This window comes from Equus caballus, chromosome 24 (assembly GCF_041296265.1).
Source record: "Equus caballus isolate H_3958 breed thoroughbred chromosome 24, TB-T2T, whole genome shotgun sequence".
NCBI lineage: Eukaryota > Metazoa > Chordata > Mammalia > Perissodactyla > Equidae > Equus > Equus caballus.
The window spans coordinates 46,803,296-46,825,068 of NC_091707.1; the positions used below are offsets into that span (position 1 = coordinate 46,803,296).

Sequence of the window (21,773 nt, forward strand, 5' to 3'; positions counted from 1 at the left end):
CACGTTACTGACTGAATATTTCTAGCATTGGTCTGTTCATGTATGTATTAACACAAACATTACAAAAATATTACAAAGGGTTCATGATCTGAATATTGCAATGGCTCCCCACTTAGGAGGTTTTCTGAGGATGTTATCTCAAAACATAGTGACGTTTTTCGTCACCTTGGTGATTCCAGGACCCACACTGAGGTGGTGGCATTTCAAAGGAAGGATCAGCTTGGGTTTTCGGTGGACCAAATCCGAGGAAGCGGGTCAGAAATGTTTGTTTCAGCCTTACTCCTCCAGGCTTCCCATCTCACCAAGTTTCAGAGCACAGGGTTGGCTGCTATGGGTGATGCTGGGCCCTGAAACTCAGCTGGGGATCTGGATTCTTATCCTACATCTGTCCCTAATGAGGAGGTCACTTTGGGGAAGGCCACTTTCCCTGTGCCTCAGTGACTTCCCTGTGAGAAGAAGGACTATCTACCTACATAGAACTCTGCGAGGCTGAACTGAAGTCGTGTAGACGGAGCATTTAGAAGAGTTATAACTGCTGGGCACACTCCAGGTGTCCTTATAAATACACATACTTATAAATGTACATCTGGGGTTAATATGGCTGGCTAATTTCTGAAGACCACTTATTCCTAGTTTTCTGCTGCAATGATAGATATGGGGAAGCTGAGTTAAGGACCTCCTACTCCAAATGTTAGAAACCCCAACTAAAACCAAAATCTGATCTGTGACCCCCACCCACTGATACGACACAGCATCTATTTCTCCTCCGCCAGCGGAGAAACTAAATCTGACTAGAGGCCTTAGTTCGTCTTCCACAGTTCCTTTTGAAAACAGTATATAAGCAACAATTAACTATTCAAAATGGAGATGCTTTTGTTTCCACTCTGAAGGTTGTGACTGAGAATTTTGCTGGATGCTCCCAGCAGTTTTCAGTTCTTCATGTATGTGGTGCAGAGTCTTAACCAATCAAGATTTGCCTTTGCTGTGACCCATAGAATGTAGAAGAAGGGGCCCAGGGAGGCCTTGGCCACCCCTGGAGTCTCCGTAACTCTCTCAGTCTGACCAGTCTCTCTCACGCAAGCCTGAAAGCTGCCTTCCTCTCTCCCTCCGGGACACTGTCTGCTTGGGCACCTCCCGTGGACCAGCCACTGCCCCCTCACAGCCCAGGTGCCACACCTCTTCTCTGCCTGGCCTTAGGCTGCCAGGAGCCCTTCCCCAAGGAGGATGGCAGGAAGGTAAGGAACACCAATCCTGGTCAGGGGTGCTAGCAGAGGGTTTAGGGAGAGGATACTGGAAGGAACTCCAAATCCATGGTACATAGCCTGTAGATATCCACAAACACAGATGTACACATTCAGGTAATTTCTGTTCCCCAATAGGACTGAAAATTCAGAGGGAATTTTAGTGATGGTTAAAGTTATGGTGGAAATTGGGATCTTCTCTTGGAAATTCTCTATTTCCCACAGCCAAACAGAGATGAAACACAAGAGGCAAGCTGGCAGTGGACTGGGACTCAGAACCCTGGAGTTCTTGTCGCATGTAGCTTTGCCTCTTCCCAGCTGCTGAAACAGCGCCGGGTGCACGAGAGATACTTGATGTAAGAGCAGGGCCTTGGATAGGAAACCAGAGCGGCGGCAGGAGGGAGAAGGAACTCCTGTTTTTCTCCAGGCTTCTTAAGGCTGGCTCACGAGAGTCAAGTTTCCAATATTCCTGAACCTCAGTTTCCTTATCTGTAAGATGGGTACGATATGACATTTGTGCATTTTATGGAACTGCTTTGAAGATGAAATGAGACCAAACTTTGTAAAAAGAAAAGCTCCACCAAAATGCCAGTGACTATTAGTATAACATGGGGTCTCGAATATCCAACTGTGGTTAAAGCAAAAAAAAAATAATCTTTTTTTTTTTAACTTTAAATGCTGTTTGTTAGTAAGTGATTGAAACAGGACTCAGAAAGAAAAAATTTTCTTCCAATCATATGGCTACATGATGGAGATGGTTCAAGTGGCAGTGACAAGAGGGAGAAGGAAGTAGTTAACAATAAAAAAATAAAAATAAAGGAAAAGAAGGTGGTTGTCAACTCAGAGAGGCAGCATGTGTGCTGGAGGGAGCTTTGATGTTAGACAGACCTGGGTCTGAATCATAGCTCAGCTGCTTGTTTCATAGGGAAAACTTGGGCAAGTTATTTAGCCTTGCTTAGCTTCAGTTTTATTTTCTATAAAAGAACAGTATAAGAAAGAACAGTAGCTATCTGGCAAGGCTAGCACAAGGGCTGAGATATATAAACGGCCTAACACAGTGCTGGCACAGAGCAGGGCAGGACCATCCCTTGCTGACATGCTGTGATGGTCAGTTCAGGCGGCTGCAGGGACCTTCTGTGAGGCTCCGGTCGGAAGTCACACTGGCTGGAATGGCCAAGTCAGTATGCACAAGAAAGAGGGAGCTTTATCCTCTACTAAGAGACAGAAGGCCAAACAGGAGATAGATTTCTCCCTTAAATGCAAGTGAAACTGAAGAGCTAGGGAAATAAACCCAGGCTTCTGAAATGACAAACGCCTTGCCAAATGTACACTCAAGAGAATGCCACCCACCATTGTGCTCACAGCAAGAGATGCATTCTCAGACTGCAGGTGGAATGGTCTTTGCAAGTTGTCTAAGGCTCCGTTCAACAACTAGCTCATACTGTGATTTTCCTTCAAGCAAAAATAGAGAGGAGGGGCCGAGTGGCAGAGAACATGAAACTCGGGTCTGTCCTCAATTTGGCCCCGTTACTGCCCGTGTCTCCCTCTGTGCCTCACCATCTCGCTGCTCTGGAGGCCCGTGCCAGCCTCATGACGGAGTTAGGAGCGGGGGACAGTGGGGAACCCTGGTAGGTTGAGCAGAGGCCCCCGCCCCCACTCCCTCAACTGAGCACTCGCAGAACCAAGGGCCCCCGAGCCAGGACGTCACTGCGGACCTCCTCCAGATAGAAACCAACCGCCTCCTGCCAAGACGCTTTCTGCTCAGGTTTTTTTTTTTCATAATTTTTTCTTTTGGCAGTGATGCTTCTCACACATTTGTTCATGCGATTCTACCCTTTTCTAAAACCCTGTATGACCTGATCGTAGACTCAAGGCTGCTGGACCCAGAGCTGCCCTTATCTGGAGAACTGCACGGTGCTGTCGCTCATCAAGACACAGCCCTCCTCTCTCTGTGCTTTATTCTGTTGCCAGGGTCACGTCTTACCCGACCACACTGGGGAGGATGTCTAAATTTGCACAATGGCAAGGGCTACAGGAGCAACATTTATTTATATCCCAGAGAAAATAAAGTTAAAAAAAAGAAACAGGAAGCTCCTTAATAAGGGGCCGATCGATGACCACCCTCTCACTCAAGGCTTTGGGAGCAGGGCGGGAACAGTTCCTGGGAACTCATGGGGCCTCCCCCACACCCCACCTCGTCCAGACTCCCCCTGGGGCTGGGGTTCCTGCCGGCTCTGGCCCCGAAAGATCCTTCAGGAAACGGAGGAAGCATGGACACAGCCCAGGCATTTGGTTAAGTATTTTTAAAAAGCTTTCCCGTTCTGCTATTTTTTTCTCCTCACATTCAATATTCTTGGTTGCTAAGTGGGAGGAAATGTGGGGAGGTGGGAGAGGTGTGGAGAACTGAGGGAAAGTTGGCATCGTGAAAGCTGATGGATTTATCTTCTCATTTCTAAAGGGGGTGCAGGCAAAGGGCTGTGCTCCAGGACGGAAGCAACCAGCTGGGGGAGTCTCTCCTGGGAGCTGCGCTTGTGGCAAAGACCCTCCCCCAAATCCTCCTGCTTCCCATAGGCCAGGAGTGGGGGGCTTTTCGGGAACATAAATAGGGGAATTTTCTATTTCTGCTGACAGCTTTAGAAAAGGAGATTTTTTTAAAAAACTAAAATGATCCTTATTTTCAGAACATATCCACACAAGGGAAGAGGCCAGTGTCTTGGCTATCCTTTCATCAAGAGGAAGATGGGTGCACCAGGCACAGTAACGTGCCACAGGCTGTGGTCACGAAGGGGACTCTGGTCTTTCGACTCCAGCTCTGCCAGGGGTCGCGTGGCTGCCTGCTGGGCGTGGGACTGGACAGCGGCCTGCTCCCTCCTTTCCAGCTGCACTGCCCACGGGGCCTGTGGTCACAAGTCTGTCTAACGACGGTTCACAAGGACCCATCCCTTTAACGGGGCCTGATTTTGAACATTTTTTTCTATTAATTGTATAGTTTTACTTTTCTTATTTAGGTTTAATCCATCCAGAATTCACTCTTGTACGTGTTGTTACATAAGAACACAGTTTTCACTTTTCTCCATATAGTGAACCAGTTTTTCCAACGTTATCTATAAATGACCTATCCTTTCTTCAATGATGGTGGTGCCATATTCATTGCATATTATGTTCTCATTTATATCATATTATACACATGGGTCCGGTTGAACTTTTTTTTTTAACTGCAGAAACTTTGGTAAAACAAAATCTCACATGGGACCCTACCTGCTCTCCGCTGCTTCCCTAACACCCATCCCGCCTTTCCTCTCCCCAGGCCAGGAGCCTGCAGACCACGGCCACCAGCCACGTACCCGCCTCCTGGTGGGCTGGACGGGGCAAGCCACAGCCTTGGTACACATTTACAATTCGAATTACACATTTTTAGGCTCCTGACTTTAAGAGCACGATGTGGGCTATCTATACATCTTGCTATGAACTTGAGAAGTATTCTGAGTATATCAGCAGTTGTTTGGATTAATTTGAATCACTAGGTCCCTCTTCGTTAAATTACTCCTTCACAGGGCAGAGCATACTTAGCAATCCAAACAGACACCAGGAAAAATTGCCCAATGTGCACCACACACATCAGGTGTGTTTCGGGGCATGCAGGTGTTGACTAGCAGCTCTCCCCTGGATTATCTGCCTCCGCAAGAGGCCTCCTCTGACTGACTCCGACTGACTAGGCCATTTGACAGCTTTGCAGGGCAGAGTTATCCTGTAGGAAACTGACAGGAAGGCAAATGAAGTTTGTCTGGTCGAGATGCAGTCAATTTTCACCTTGTGGAAAAGACGACCCCAAACAACATTTCACTGTCCTATAAGATACCGTTGTTGCAGTTATTTGCAAATTCGTTTCAGCCTATTGCTGATTGCTAATGCTCAGATTCTTCTTGGAACGGGTCTTAACATTTTATTGGTTCCCTCATTAGTTAATGAGGTAAATAAAATCTTTGATATGTGCTTATTTTATATTTGTTTGAGTCATGATTTTAACTTTTTGAAAATTATACTTTATCATGCCAACAGGGATTTCTACTCTCCTTAGTAGAATGTGGGCTGTTATCTAAGGAAGGGCTGTTAAACAGCACTGTAAGAACCCAAGCTGGGATATATAATTCATTAGTCTATCCATAAATCACCAGAAAGATGATAAGACTTGTCAAAGGAGTTAAGTAAAGGGCTGGTTGGTTAAGAGAAATCAGATAGAGACCAGTTGTGAACTGAGCCTGGTGGGTCACCGTGGCAGCAAAAGCAAAAGAAACCTACAAGAAAGATGTGGAGGCTTCACCAGCTGCGAGAAAATCCCCTTAGAAATGGAGTGTGTGAGGCTCTAGCACTGCTCTCTGCTGCTCGTGGGGACCTAGGGCTAACGCCTGCTAAGTGCCCATCAGAGAGGCACCGACAGGCAGGGACCCAGGCAAAAACCACGCAAAACAGGCACTGCTGGCCTCTTACCTGGGATTGGTTAGGTTGTAGCAGGATTTCCATATTTGTAACATGTGCTTACAGGTGAGGAGCGCCTCGTCCGGGCCGCGGCAGAGTGACTCCAGCTTCACTTTGGAAAACAGTAGTCTACGGTGGGGAGACAAGGAAGAGAACAACACAGCTCAAGACAGGGTCCCCATCAAAATGAAACAAGGGGGCCTGGCTTAGACCCGGAAGCTGCTGTACTCGTTCTAGAAGAGGGTGTCCCAAGGCGACCAGAGGGCAGCAGTGGGAGCAGGGCCGAGGACTCCAGAATCCCAGCTCAATATATGGCTTTGCATAAGTCACCACCAAGGCAAAGGCAGGCACAACAGTTCCATTTGTGGTCAGCTTAAGAGCATCAGAGTGGCTAATTTTATTCAGAACACAGAGATTTTGTTTTTAGAACAAAACCAACCTATTTGTGAAACTTCAAAAATTCATTAAAAGAGAATCTTGATTTATTTACAAAATTACACAGCAGATGAGACTCAGGTGATATGAGTATCCACAATAGAAACCTTCCACATGATCCTCATCACGTGAAAACTCCGAAGTTTTGAAAAGCCTGACCTGAAGGCACATGATGAAGGGGGTGCCTGGCTAAGGCCCGCTCCTCTTTGATCTGCTCCAGCCCCGCTGTTCACGGCCTTCCCCAGCTCACTCCATAATCACCAGCTATCTCTTCCCTATATTTGTTACCACCAACAGCTTCACCCTCCATCCAGCTTCTGAGTCTAAGCTTAGACCCTTCTCTCTTGGCATCTCAGAGTTATCCCAGTCCCAAATTCTATTTAAGCCTCTCTGTAGACATCAGCTCTCTTGGTCCCTGGGCTTATCACTACTACCCTTGTGAGAGCCCCAGCATGAACCCAGACATCTTCCTAATGGTCTTTCTGTCCCCTGACTTGCCCAGCTCCAAGAAATTATAAAGATCTCCAAAAATCATTTCCATTCCCAGCTCAAGAAACTACCATGATTCTTTACTGTCTGTAACAGTAAGTGAGAATTCTTTATCAAGTCCCTTAACACTCTGCCCAGTGGCCATTCCTATTTCACCATCCCATTCTGTGCCAGGCATCCCACTGGACCCACTCCTACCAATATAACTCATTGGCCAAAGATTATGTTTCCTTCGTAACTCCATGAATATATATGCCTGTCCTCCAACTTAATCTCTACTAATCCACGCCTCTCCTTAATTCTTCCTAAATTCAGCTAAAACCACACCTCATCAAGTACGTCTTCCACTGATATCACTTTTATACATTTATCTTTTCTATTCAGTACGTATCAAACTGGCTGGTGTTTGTTGTGAATGATAATAAAAAGAAGCAAAAGGAGGGAGGAGCTCCTGTTTATTCAAGGCCTCCTCTATGCCAGGCTCTGTGTTTGGCACTTTACCACAATTCCAATGTCATCTCTGTAATAAGCCTTCTCAGTAGGTGGTGTTTCCTTTCTATAAAAGAACCCCAACCGCCCTCTCTCTGGCCTCACTTCCACAGCGCCTAAAATTATGCTCTGAGGTCAAAGGGTCTTACATCAGCATTTTCTCACTGACTACTTTCTCTATCAACCACAGAAGATAAAGAAATATGTTTCTAGCGATAAAAGTTAGATGGATAGAATTCCTCAACCACGCACGATGTGATGGTCCAATTCGAAGGCCCTCTGGAGAAGGAAAGTCTCTTTTTCCTCCGTGGGAGATGGAAGGAAGGCGGTCCTAACCTGTCACCGCTCAAGCTCAGGAATGGGTTAGCACCAACCACTCCTTCCAAATGGAACACAGGATGCCCAAGGCGGTGCTGTGGCTCCCAGAGGGCTCAGGGCTGCAGCATCCTGGAGCCTGGGTTTGCAAAAGCCTGGGATAATGGGGCAACAGGCCAGGTCACAAGAGGATGCAGCCCCTGATCCATAAGTAGGGGGGCATAAAGAGTGAGGCCAGATGTGAAAACAGGGCTCAGCTTCTGCTAAAAGACATCTCAAGAAGTGGAAATCCCCTGAGGTCTTTCCAGGACTACCGACAAAGGAATGGTAGCCACTCAGGGTGTCTTGAGGATGTTTTTTCTTTCTTTCTTTCTTTTTGGTGAGGAAGATTGGTCCTGAGCTAACCTCTGTTGCTGATCTTCTTCTTTTTGCTTGAGGAAGACTGTCCCTGAGCTAACATCTGTAGCTGCCAAAGCAAAGCACCGAACTTAACCACTACACCACCAGGCTGGCCCCAATTGAGGAGTTTTTAAGGAGCTTGAAGCTGACACATGCTGATGTCTTCTGAGTCCAGAAGGTGAGGGGAGTGCTTTTCCACCAGAATGCCCCAGCAAACTTGGGTCAATGGGAGATGTCTTACAAAGGAAGGAGAAGCTGCCAAACGGTCACCTGCCAGCATCTGATGGAGACCTGTCGGGAGACCGTCAGAGAACTTCCTGGATGAGGGCTGGTTCTAAGCACTTTTGGCCATAGGAGACCCCACCCAGGACCGTGGCGACATCCTCTGGGTGGCATACTCAGTCCCTCTGGCTCAGCCAGGCTGGGAGTTGGCTGCCCCAGGGAGGGCCCTGAGGTGGTGGGGAAAGTTCCCTGCACTGCAGGCAGTGGCGTGGCTCTGAGAGCGATTATCCACAATTCCTTTAACGGTACCCAAAGCACAAAATGCCAGAGCTCGTCTCTGAGCCTCAGCTTGGGGGAGCAGTTCTGTGCAAGGCGTCTTGGCTAGAAAAAGAACTTCTAATTAACATGAAATAACAGCTTTCAAACACTTGACTCAGGATATGGAGTTGAAAAGGTGTGGGCTGGATTTCAGAGAACCAGACAGGAAGAACAATAGTGGAACCGCTGAGCACAAATGATGGAAAAGGCACCTGGGAATGAAGCAAGAGGAACAGCAGGAAAGAGAGACTGGCAGAGAAAAGGAGCTGGAAACACAGGCAGCGGAGAAGCAGCAGAGGCACTCGGCCACTGCCAGGTGTTTCCTTCACAGCAGGCAGGATGCCTGACAAGCCCAACTCTGATCCCCCCTCGAACGCCCAGGAGAAAGCAGGAGAGGCACTGTCTCAAGGCCACCGGGCTCCTTCTCACCATAGCCCACCCCTCACTTGTTTATAAGGCAGAGAACAATACCGGAAACAGAACAAGTGATAACCTGTCATCATATTTGCTGAACCCTGATCGCACTTTTCAAGACTGTTCGAAAACATCTGGCTGGGTATATGCTACATTAGCACAGAAATGAAGGGCATACACAAACATCATTAGCATTAATTTGCTGCAGTTGACGTCCAAAGATATTATAGATTCAATCTACTGAGGAAACCCTGAGGCAAAAAAACAAGTTACGAGACAACCTGGGACAAACTGGCATTGACTGCGTTTCAGTATGTGAAAGTGTCAACCTGACAGAGAGGGCAGAAGAGATGGATGGGCTGGGACCACCTGCCGGCCACATCACCTGAGTCCAACCGTGGATAAGGAAGATGTTTCTCTAAGTATAGTCAGAAGTCACATGCTGGGAACACGGTCTATTCCTATCCCATATACCTGGCTCAAAGTTCATTAACCTAATTTAAAAAATTTTTGTTCAGACTCATTGAAAACCTACAGGAAATTAATGAAGAAGAGAAGAATCTTCCTAAAATATCAATCTGACTAGATTACTGATAGCCCAAATCTAACATCTCATACAATGCCTTCCATGATCTGGCTCGTGCCCACATGCTTAGCCTTGGTGTGCCCACTGCCCATCACATACATCCCCCATTCTAGCCATGATCAGCTTCCTCCACACGTCACTCTCCTTCATGCCTTTGGGTCTTTGCACATGCTGTCCCTTCTGTCTGGAATGCCTTTTCCATCCATGTCTGCTTTACAGGCATCTACTCTTCTTTCAAGATTCAGGTCAAACAGCACCCTCTCCCTAAAGTCAGCCTTAAATAATAGGAGCTGACTCTCCCAAATGGAAATGCAATTCCAGAAAAGACAAGAGCTCTCCACTGTGGAATCATAAGCTACAAGCCAGGAAATTTCTGCTTTCAAACAAGTGAAATAATAGCAGTAACAACAGCAGCTGCCAGACACTTTAAATATTTAATCGCTAATTCTTACAATGACCCTGCAAGTTAGGTTGGGAGGTAAGTACTTTGCCCAAGTTCACACTGCCAACCAATCATAGAACAGAAATCTGAACCCAAGTCCATCTGACTCTGAAGTACTGAACAAGAAACAGAGGAGAATGACTTAAAATCTTCTAACCACTCTACTGACGCTAATGAAGATACATAGCACTTTCTAATCCATTGCCAAATATTTAAAACCCTCAAATGTGCAAAGATGTGTTAGATATTACATAGAATAAAAAATGGTATGAAATAGAGGCCCTTGCTCTCAAGACCTCAAAGACCACCGGAAGACCAGACCATGAACACTCGGCAGGCTTGCTGGTTTGGGAACAGATGATGGCCCTGAAACTTAAGCAGCGCTGCAGGGAGACAGGAGTTAGGGTTCTGGGGTATTGCTCCTGGGATATGTCACACATGGCTCTTTAAAAAACGGTCACATTTGCCCACACTTGCCTCTCTCACCCAAAAGTCAGGCACGTAGAAAATTCTAGTCATTTGAAGGATCCAGTTAATCAAGATTTGACTTTTTATTAAAACTAATAGAAATAATGTTTTACCCCATTTTTGGAATTTTTTAAGAATCCCAAGATAACTCTTGAAAAAATAGGTATGTTTGGCTTAGTGCAGAGCTCAGAAAGAAGACACAACACCCCTGTGAAGCTTTGAAGCATGTGGCATCATGACTTTTCATTGGGCACCTTAGGGAATGTGTCAAAGTGGCATTTTATCAGGACCAGGTTTAATGTCTAATGATCATCCCCAGGAAGACTTTCTTGACCCCCTTGGAAACAGCCCCAACCACTAGATACTCACCTCTCGTACATCACTCTAGTTGAGCTGTATCCTGGGCCCCAGCCTCACGAGTCCCAGACTCCAGACACCATGCCTTGAGCTCATCGCAGACCCTCATGTCTCCCTGTCTATGCTCTGCTTATCTGGAAGTCCTCTCCCCAGCATCCCTACCACTCCCAACTGTGAAAATCCCACTGTCTGACATCTTCCATGACCCCCATCCTCAGGCAGAATCTATCTTCTTCCTCATCTCATATGTATAAAATATGTTTTGTAATCTGTTTATTCATCCCACATTTGTACAGCTGACTACCTATACGACAATGTGCCTGATGATGAATTGGTATTTGTTCATCCTTTTGTCAACCATTTTAAAAGTGCCTATTATGCATCTGAGGCTACAAAGGGAATAAGACGTGGTATCTTCCCCCACAAAGCTCACAGTCTACTGTGATACACACATATGGACAAAGTTCTTTGGCAGCACCAAAGGAAGGTGAGAGAGTCTGCCTGGGGATCACAGAATACAACAGAGAAGCAGTAGGACTTTCACAGTTGGGGTGGGGGGGCGCTGGGGAAGGGCATTCCAGGCAGGCAGATGGAACATCTGGGGCATAGGCAGCGAGGTGCGAGCATCCACAATGAGCTCAAGGAATGGTGTCTGGAATCTAGGATATAAGGCTTGGGCCCAAGATAAAACAAGAAGAGTAGATGTTTCTAAATTCTGAATATAATATGACTCACTCAAGCTTTCTGTGAAGAACTCTCAATGAAAATAAATTAGAAAAGTTTAGAGAAGTACTAACGTAATAATTCCCTTCAATCTTATTTGGCAGTATAAAAAATGCACTTAAGTGCATCAAGGAGGAAACACTCTTCTTAATACAAAAAACCCTCACTAATGAGCTTGAGTAATGCTGCATTTAAGGCAGTTGATTCAGAAATAAAATCACAGGAACCTTGAACATTTGGTATTTTGTGCTGATTTGTGTTTGTGTGCTCCTGGGTTCAGCATGTCAGGGACCCGCTCTTTGTTTATCTGCTGAATGTAGGCAGGATGCAAAAGAGCTGTGCAGAAAAGCACGTGGTATCTGCCTAAGTTGGGCAGTGGCCATGGAGGCCTTGAATATCGTCTCCATCTCTTGCTTCCAGGGAGTCTGAGCTGAGCTGGAGTGGGCTGGCTGCCAAACACCCAAAGGAAAGTGAGCATCTGTCACCAGGTAGAAGAAATAACAGAGCAGGAAGCAGGGGCGGGGGGGGGGGGGGGGGGGGGGGGGGGGCAAGTATGTTGAAATAAAATTTTAAATTGAGAAGATGATTTGGCAGCCACAGATCAGAATGGTAAGATAAATCAAAAGAGATGTGCCAAAAGCATGTGGTGACTAGGAGAGGAGAGAGAGAAATTTGAAGCCAGATGAGTCAGCTGGGAACAAAGTCTGAAAGGATCGAGCCTGTGTGTGCAGCCCATCGCTGTTCAGGGAGAAGGGCCATCTAACCATCCGATCCATCTAACCAACCCCTCAGAGGGGAATGAGGGACTGCTTTCATGAAGGCAATCCATCTCAATACACTGTTACCAACATTCCTGATGGCCTACTGTGTGCTGGTCTTGGAGCCTTGGAGTTCTGCTGGCTGAGTTTCCAAAGCAGTCCAATCCCAGAAGGTGGTATTTGCTGCAAAAAGCAGCCTCTGATCCTGGGCTGAGTCACTGTCGCTGAAAATCAATACTGTGACTGGCCTGGGAGCTGTCTGGCCTGCAGCAGTTCAACAGGGCCCCATCACCGTCTGGGGAGCCAATGACGCTGGGTTTATGGTTGTGCAGGCCTCAGAGTAGAGACCTCAAAACCTCCCAGAAGCTGCTCTGATCACAGCTGGAAGGAACGGGAGGTGTGGAACTGGTTCATGTGACCGCTCCCATGAGATAACAAATACTGCTTGGGGTCTCACTAATGGTGAATGTCCAATAAACATCACCAGAATCAATGATATATCTACCCAACTGTTACACAGGAAACATAATTTCTTTGATCATCTAGTTTACCTAATTGCTGTATTGACATGCTGTTCATCAGCACATTAGAAAAAATACAGGTTCTTCCAATTAATCCAAAGATGGAACAGGCCTTGAGAGGTCCTATAATGTTTTGCTACTCAGCGTAGTCTGGGGCAGGCAGTCTCAGCGTCCCCTGGGAGCTTGTGAGAAATGCAGAATATCCACCCACTCTGGACCCAATGGATCAGAATCTTCCTGTAAGAGGATTCCCAGGTGACTTGTGTGCAAAGCACCTCTCTAGTTCTTAACTCTCCATCCTAACCTTTAATGGTCTGATTTTTTTTTTCTAAAGACCTACAAGAAAAAGAGTTTCCATAGCCCATACACTTAGGAAATTCTACCTCTGTTTATTTCATTCCTATAAGAATTTTTGGAGTATTTTGTTGTTAAATTCAGCGGGAATTCTGATCAACCACTTACATTAAGCTCACAAACGAAGGGCACTCCCACCTGTGGTCTTGAAGAGACTGCCTCCCCTCCTTCCGGAGGAGTCCCTGGATGGCTTCCTGATGGCTGTGCTATACCCTTGTCCAGGTCCTCCCTGGGTGTCTCTGGTGAGGGTCAGTTACCAACCCCAGTGCACCACTCACACTGTCACCCACGTAAAGGGCCTCTCCTGAGACTGCAGAGTACCGAGTACCCACCCAGTGCCGCTGGGTGTCCTCCTCAGGGATCGAAAACTCAAATGTCTCCCAGAACCAGACCAGTGAATAGGAGCCAGGCTCAAGATGCCAGGGAGCGTGTGGAGTCGTGCCTGCCTAGCCTAAAGGTAATCAAGTCTAAGCATTTTTGAAATGTGTGCTGACCTAAGGGAACTCTGCTAGCAGATGTCAGCTTCCAGCCTTCCAGATGGAAACCCCTAGACTACCAGCTTTTCAGGGATCAAATCTGAGTACCTGGTTTCCTTTACAGAACCCGAAACACATGCTGACTCCTGGTCAGTTTGCTAACAAAGCACGAGAGGAGGGTTTGAAGAGCACGGCTCTTCTAAGAGCATCTTCTCTAGGGATGACGCCCTGTCAAGTAACGGACCCACGTGGCTCGCTGGCAAACTTCTGTCTGGGAGTTTTTAACCACTAGGGAAGTTCTAGAAATCTGACCACTTTTAAGGCCTATGGTTGCTCGAGAAGAAGACGCTGAACAATATGCCAGCATGTCTGGCGAGGTCATTCGGCATTTCTCCCAAGCTGGCCTTGCTGTCACGGTGAGCGTTTTCCCAGCCCAGGATCCCAGATCTGCTGCTTCCTGGGAAAATTGACACTATGCTCATTAAGCAAAAGAAAGTATCAGGAACAGACATCTTCCTTTGCAGAACTTAGCAGCCTCTCATCCTCAGTTGGGAGGCTGCTCATGAGTGGCGGGTGCTGCGCACAGTCCATGGCCGTCTCTGGATTCGCCTGGGCCTTTTACTTTCCTAATCCCGCCTCCTCTTCATAACAGGCAGGAACTCCTGCTAGATCCCATATCAGTTACATTTTGCTTCTCATTTCAGTCAAAGTGTCAACAATCTGGGCTACTCCCCCATCCTTCTAGCGGTATTTTTAGAACAAACAAACAACTGACATATTTAGCTGGAATAAATCACCTCAAGAAACCCCAGTTTGGCTTATTTTTCACTCCTGATTCAGCCATTGATCTCAACTCCTATTAGCTCCCTGGAGCCAGCACCTAAGCCGGAAAGGATCTGGACAGCTTGACCTAAAAACACCTCTGGAATCACACTGCCTGCATTGCAAAGACCTCCGCTAATGCCCGAGTCTGACATTCTTATGAAAGGAGCCATTTCATGCAGTGCGGTCCACAAAGCAACAGAGAATCCACACAGTCAGTACAGTTTCCTGGGTGCTCTCTGAGTGGGTGGGGCTAGGGGATGTGGGGTGCAAAGTAAACAGGAGGTGGAGGACCTGCCCTCTGGTTTGTAAGCGGGTTGGTGAGCAAGTGCCTTCAGCACAGTGAGCCATCCGGTAAGTAAACGTGTGAACAGGAAATATTTGGAAGCAAGTCTTTCCATCAAACTATTCAGGCTCTCAAAACAAATAATCTCTTCTCTCTGAACCACAAAGCCATTGTCATTTCTAAAGTCGGGGAGGGGGTGAACTGAAAGCAAATGAATTGACCTGCCGCCTCCCCGAAAGACCTCTCTCTGGAGGGCTCCCAGTCTTTATTTCTGACTCAGTTCCCATGGCCCTGATCTCCCCATATTCCCCAGTCTGAGGATGGCAGCACAAGGGGAGAAATAAGACATCTGGGCCCATTTCAGTGGACAACGGCAGATGTCAAAAGAATGAGAATCCTACAGTCACCTTGACCTAGAAGGGAAAGGGCCCAGGCCAGATGTGACAGGGACTCAAAGGAACCCATCAAGTCCTGTAATATGGAAATGACTCCCTCCACTCAAAGTCAGGAAGGGAGCCAGAAAGGAAAAAACTCGGCAGGGTGCTGGGAAGCTGAACCAGCTCTTTGGGACCAGAGGTGGACAACACATCTCTCTGGGATCATCTGGATGCCAAATGGGACCATGAGTCTTTGCACCAGAAACCTGCTCCTGTGAACCCTGGCCTGGTTTACATTTCCCACGTTCTCCGTCTTTACCTCCTGCGGGTTCACACTTAGTCCGTTGTGAAGGGTTTTGTTTTGTTTTGCTTGGCTTGTTTCAGCAGTGCCAAGGGACACCAAAGGGAGGACCTTTGTCTATGGCTGGGGCTTTAACAGGGAGCCCTGCTCCCTGACGGTGCGCTGGTGCGGGCCGCAGTGGGGATCTTTGTTTCTCCTGGGGCACTCAGCACACTCCAAAGTACTTCTCCTCCACATTGTGCCAGGAGCCAGGCAAGGGCAGGGACGGTGCTTTCCCTGGCCTTGGCTCTCCTGAGCCTGGCACACACTTGGCAGGAAGTGGGGCTCTCTAACCATTAACTGGGGGAGGGGTTCAAAGGGCAGTGAATCTGATCATCTGTAGGTGGATCATGGATCCCCACTGTTTTCAGTGCAGGATTTCCACAAGAATACTTATGGGGTTAATTTGGAGCTTCTGTTCTCTCTCTTCTTTGCTCTCAGGTGTTTTTGTTTTGTTTTGTTCTCAAATAGTAAACTTTCATTACCTTAAAATGCAAAAGACCATCACAAATGAGCTGATGTTCAACTGTATTTGGACTGTTCGATTTGTTTCACAGTTGGCTGGGTAACTAGCAGGTGCTTTATATGACCCATTTGCAGTAAGAAGACCATCATTTTATCATAGAGTGAAACTTGGCAGAGTCAAAACCAAAATGGACCATAGAAGAAACACAGGTGGACACGCTTGGGCTGTGAACTAAGGCCACCAGGCTATTCAGCAGGGTCATTAGTTTCAACTACTCACTGCACAAACATGTACGAATATTCACGGCATGCCAAGCACTGGGTTAGGTGCTGGGGATCCAGAAGTTTCCAGGAAGCACCTGCGTGAAGTCTGAAGCTGATACTCCATACTTTGAATTGTTGAATGAGATATCTAGGAGGACTTGAGATCTTGCAAAGAAAAGCACCAGAATAAATAAACCTTCTGCATGCCACCTCGAGGATGGATGGGTTTGGTGTGGCTGCCCCAGCCTGGCCTCTTCTGAGGAGCTCCCTTCCCTGGCTGACAAGGAGATCGGCATGCCCTGAAGACTTTCTCTCCAGCATACTCAGAAATAACCAGAAAAGGGGGAACTCTCTGGAAAAGAAGCAGGCTACTCCTGTGAGGACTTTTAATTGAGGGACAAACAGCCCCATGCAAGCCTAGTGTTGGTCAAGTGGAAATGGGGAGAGGCGTTTGGGCCAGCACAACTCCCGACGTGAGGACAAGCTGCTCCAAGCCCTGGAGGAAGGAGGATCTTCTCATGAACCAATCTGGCTTCAAGGAAGTTCTCTTCCATTTTCTCTTTTCCAGTTCTTCTACTCTGGCCTCATAAACCCAATTTTCAGTTTCTGAGGCATTTTTCATTGCCTTTTGAGGATTCTGACTCTCTTGACAAGCATCTACATTACTGAAGGCAACACCACAGCCCCATCGCCTCACAGAAAGATCACAGAGACGGCTGGTGTGGTGGGAAGCGAGTCCTTGCCTTAGCAAGTACCTCCCAGGGGAACTGTGGCTTCATGATCCAGAGACACAGAGAGAATCCAGGGGCATACGGGCCCCAGCCATCTAATCTCAACCTCCCAGGCGTGCTGGAAACCTTCCTCCGCCCACACAAGTCACTAAAGAGAGGTTGGAAAGTTGATTTTTAAAAAACCTGTGGTAAAATATACATAACACAAAATTTACCATTTTTAAGTGGACAGTTCAGTGGTATTAATTGCATTCACATTGTTGGTAACAATTGTCACCATCCATCTCCAGAACTTTCTTCTTGCAAAACTGAAACTCTGTACCCATTAAACGATAATTCCTCATTCCCTCCTCCCCCAGCCCTTGGCAACTGCCGCTCTAGGCTACTCAAAATCATAGAACTGTCGCTATGATTTCCAGTTTCTCCACATCCTCACCAACACTTGCTACTTCCTGTTTGTTTATTTTAAGAGCTGTCTTAATGGTATGAAGTGGTATTTTACTGTGGTCTTAACCATCCCTAACGATTTAGTGATGCTAAGAACATTTTCACGTGCTTATTGGCCATTTGACTATCAACTTTGGAGAAATGTCCATTCAAGTCCTCTGCCCATTTTTCATTCAGGTTGTTTTTTTGTTGCAGAGAGTTAATTTTAAATAAGCTACCACACCACTGAATCTGCTCCACTTTGATCTGTGGTATCTTTCAGGCTGCCAGCCACTCTCCTTTGCCCAAAGATCCCCTCCTCAATTGTATCCGAGGGACGGGCAACCCTGGGTTGCCGACATTGCCTTCCTCCCTCCATCCCAGACATCCTGCAGGTATCCATGGATCATTACTCTAATTTAATGAGATGAACACCCTCTTTCCTTGTGGGCCCAACTTTCTATCAAATGCATATTTCACCAGCATGTTCATTACTCCATCGCTCAGCTCAGGCCTAAAAACAGCCCATAACATCTGGCCTCTCAGTAATCACTACATGAAAACATTACTCAATATGACATTTCAACTTAAATTGAGTTTCTCTGAGAGTGTGTGTGTGTGTGAGACAGAGTAAGAAAGAGACATAGTCTTACTTGCCAAGTAATGATTTTTTTTAAAACCAGATATGTACTCTAATGGAGAAAAGAATGATCCTTATCATGTTTTCTAGTTTATTGATGAGATTAACAGGGAAGATAGCATCAAAGTCCTGCTCATCTGGATTGTTAGCTCTAAGCACAGACTGTCTTTCTCTTGTTCGTGGCAGCATCCCCTACACCTAGCATGGCAACTGGAATGTGGTAGGAACTCAATGCTTTGAAGGCAGTGGTTAAGAGCACACAGATGTCAAGGTCAGACTGCCTGGGTTCAAATCATGTCTCTGCCACTTACTAGGTGCATAATCTTGGACAAATTACTTAACCTCTTTGTGCCTCAGTTTCCTGATCTGTAAAATGGGGATGATAATACTACCTCCCTTTGATGGTTCTCATGATGATTAAATTACTTTAAATGTGTGACGTGCTGACAAGAGTTGCCTGCCATAAAGCAGTGTATAAATGCCAGTGGTTATTTTTGCTAAATGAGTGAATGAATGGGTGAATGAATGAAGGAAGCTTACATATGTTCACTTCTTTCCAGACAGTTAGTTCCCACTGGTGTAAAAAGAAATGTGATTGTCTGACGAAGTCTGCTTTCACATGTACGAGAGCAGAAGAGCACACACAGAGAAGGAGAATACTGCAGAGGAGCTTGTGGTCTTGCAGTCAGGTGACTGATGCATCAAAGTTATGCATCAGAAAACACACTTAAAAGAGTTGTCCAAACACCATAATGATCCCACTTCTATTGTATCCTTGAGATGTTTCAAAAATTACTGTCTTGTGCTTTGTGGTAACATTTGATGGCTTCTTAAGTGTGTTGTTGATATGATGACCTCTCTGAGAGCACACAAGTAAGGATTCCATTTAAATAGGAAAGAGTAAAATTCAAGTCAATTAAAAATCTATAATTAGGAAAGTTGCACAACCATAATTCGTCTCAGGGCAAGAAACTAAACCCATTGTAAGGCTTGCTGAGTTAGAATAACGCATTTTAGTTACACTAAAGTTCTCAAATGCTACCATAAGTATGACACTATCTGAAAAATCTTCCAGAGAAAAAAGTAACAAACTGTCAGTTCTCATCCCCATATTTTATCTAAAAATGAGTCTCCATGGCAGAAACACAAAGTCTGTGAGGGTCCAATCAAAGCGCCACTGACAGACAGCCGCCTCATCTTTAGGAGAAAGAACCTTTCCAAATATCACCTGGCACCTCCTTCTACCTTTCTGGGCCGATGAGGAAAATTACTAAGTAAAATGTTTTAATCAATTAGGAAATTTTCGCAAAGTTATATTTCAGAAAAAGAAAGATCAAGGCTCTCGTACCAAGTACAATAGATAGTCAATCTATCGGAATTCATGAACACTGTTCAATATAAACTTTGTTAAATTTTATTTTAGGGAAATCAATGTGTTGGAGACATTTAATACATAATCAGAAAATACTAATTTTTCATCGTTTGGTTGAGGTATTTACTAGTTGAAGGATTTAAAAAAAGCAATTTTTTCAACAGAAAAAGAAGGTAGTATAGGAGCAACAAAAAACACAAGACATATATAGAAATGGCAGACATAAATCCAACCGTATCACTAATTATATTAAATGTGAATGGACCAAACGCTTGAGACAAAAGGCAGAAATTATCAGACTAAATTAAAAAGCGAGATCCAATTATATGCTCTCAATAAGAGAAGAAGTATTTGAAGAAATAATGGCTGAGAATTTTCTAGAAATGATACACAATGCCAACAATACCAACCCACAGTTTAAAAAGTCCAATGACTCCCACGCAGGATCCACTCTTAGCTGTATCAGAATGAAAACGTAAAGCATCAGCAACAATGGCAATGAGAGCAGCCAGAGAGAAAGGACAGATGACATTAAAATGAGCTGAAGTTAAACAGTTGGCTTCTCAACTCCTACAAAAGGAGCAAGATCACGTGTGCTGTGAGGAACTGTGAGCCTAGAATTATATATCCAGCTTGAAGAATCTCTTTTGAGAGCAAAGCCAAATATATTTTTAGATACAAACGGAGAAAGTTTGCCAGCAAGAGACCCTCACTGAAATTTCTAGGGTTATCACTAAACAACCACCACCAAAATGGAATGTTTCTTTCTCTAAATTAGTAAAGGAAAAATATGTAATAAAAATGTAATCTAAAAGAAGGTAGGAAAGGAGAGGATAAGAGATGAAAAAAGAGCAGGACAAATAGAAAGCACAAGTTAGGTGGGAGACACTAACACAAATATATCAGTATTTACAATAAATGGAAATGAACTAGATGTTCCAGATAAGACTGTCATCTTGAGTTAAAAAAAAAAGTCAGCTATATATAACGAGCACAAGAATACATCTAAAACATAACAATATAGAAAGTTCAGAGAGGATGGAAAAAGACATTCCAAGCACATGTACACACACACACACATATATTTGTATGTGTATATATATGTGCGCATATATGTGAATATATATGCATATGGACGTATGTGATAGCATATAAAGCAGACTTTGAGGCAAAATGAATTATGTGACATTACATAATAATAAACGGTTGAATTTACCAGGAAGACATAGCAATTCTAAATTTATATGCACCTAACAGCATAGCTTTAAACTATATAGCAAAAATTGCTCTAACATGTGGTGAAACAGGACAACTACAATCCTACTGGTAGATTTCAACATGCATCTGCTCACTAATTGATAATTAAGTAAACAAAAAACATCAGTAAGAATAAAGAAGATCTGAATATCATTAATAGCTTAGTCTAAAAAAAATAGAAAAATTTACCCCCAAATGCAGAAAACATTCTTTTCAAGCACACATGGAATATTTACAAGAAGTGACTATATGCTGAGCCATAAGAAAAGTCTCAAAAAATTTCAAATTTACATAGATTATAGCCTCTGAACAAAATTCCATGAAGTTATTAAAAGCCCATTAACAAAAGATAAGTAAAAAAAAACTCCATATATTTGACAATTATGTAATAAGTTTCCAAAACAACTGAGTCAAAAAAGAACAATGGAAATTTAAAAATATTTAGAACTAAACAATAACAAAAATTTCACTTATTGAAATTTGTAGTTTACCACTAAAGCATTACTTAGTTGGAAATTTTTAGTCTTAAATGCTTATGTCAGAAAAGAAGACAAAAATTAGTGAACTAAATATCCAACTTAAAAGATTAAGAAGGAAAACCAAATAAAACAAAACAGAACAAACTGAAAAGAAAGAAGACAGGAAATAATAGAAATAAGAACAGAAATATGTGGAAGAGAAAGTAAGCATATAGTTGAGACCATGAAAAAGTTGGTTCCTTGAAAAGATCAATGTAACAGACAAATTTCTGGGAAGAGTATTCAAGAAAAAAAAAGAAGGCACATTAAACAATATTAGGAATGAAAAAGACTTAACCACAGAGGCTGTATGACAATAAATAGATAAAACACATTATAAACAACTTTATGCCAATAAAATTTAACATTTAGATGAAACGGATAAATCCTTAAAATATACATATTACATATTACAGCTTATATGTTATACACAGTTTAATAAAAATAAGAAGTAGAAAATCTGAATATCCTATAATCATTAAAAAAAAAAACAGCATCAGGAGTCTTTCCACAGAAAATCAAGACCAGCCCATATGGTTTTACAGACAAATTCTACCCAAACTTATTATTCTAGGAACAAATAATTCCAATCTTACACAAATGGTTCCAAAACACACAAAAAAGAACTACTCCAACTCATTTTATGAGGCTGGCCTAACCCTGATGCCAAAACCAGACAAAGATATAAGGAGAAAGGAAAATTACAAGCTACTTCATACATGAACATAAATGTGAATGTTCTTAAAAACATTAGTAAACCGAACCCATAAATAAGCTAATATGTCATGATCG

The 21,773-nt window shown here is 44.4% G+C and overlaps 1 protein-coding gene across 23 annotated transcripts in view; it reads right to left on the reverse strand.

Moving 5' to 3' along the window:
* The window catches only part of TTC7B (tetratricopeptide repeat domain 7B), a 246,032-nt gene that overhangs the window by 66,259 nt on the left and 158,000 nt on the right, over positions 1 to 21,773 (reverse strand). For all 23 annotated transcript variants that reach the window (XM_023628265.2, XM_070249758.1, XM_023628272.2 and 20 more), the window contains one exon: positions 5,730 to 5,846. In XM_023628265.2, the coding sequence (XP_023484033.1) occupies positions 5,730 to 5,846 (117 nt within the window). The remainder of the gene's footprint in view (positions 1 to 5,729; positions 5,847 to 21,773) is intronic.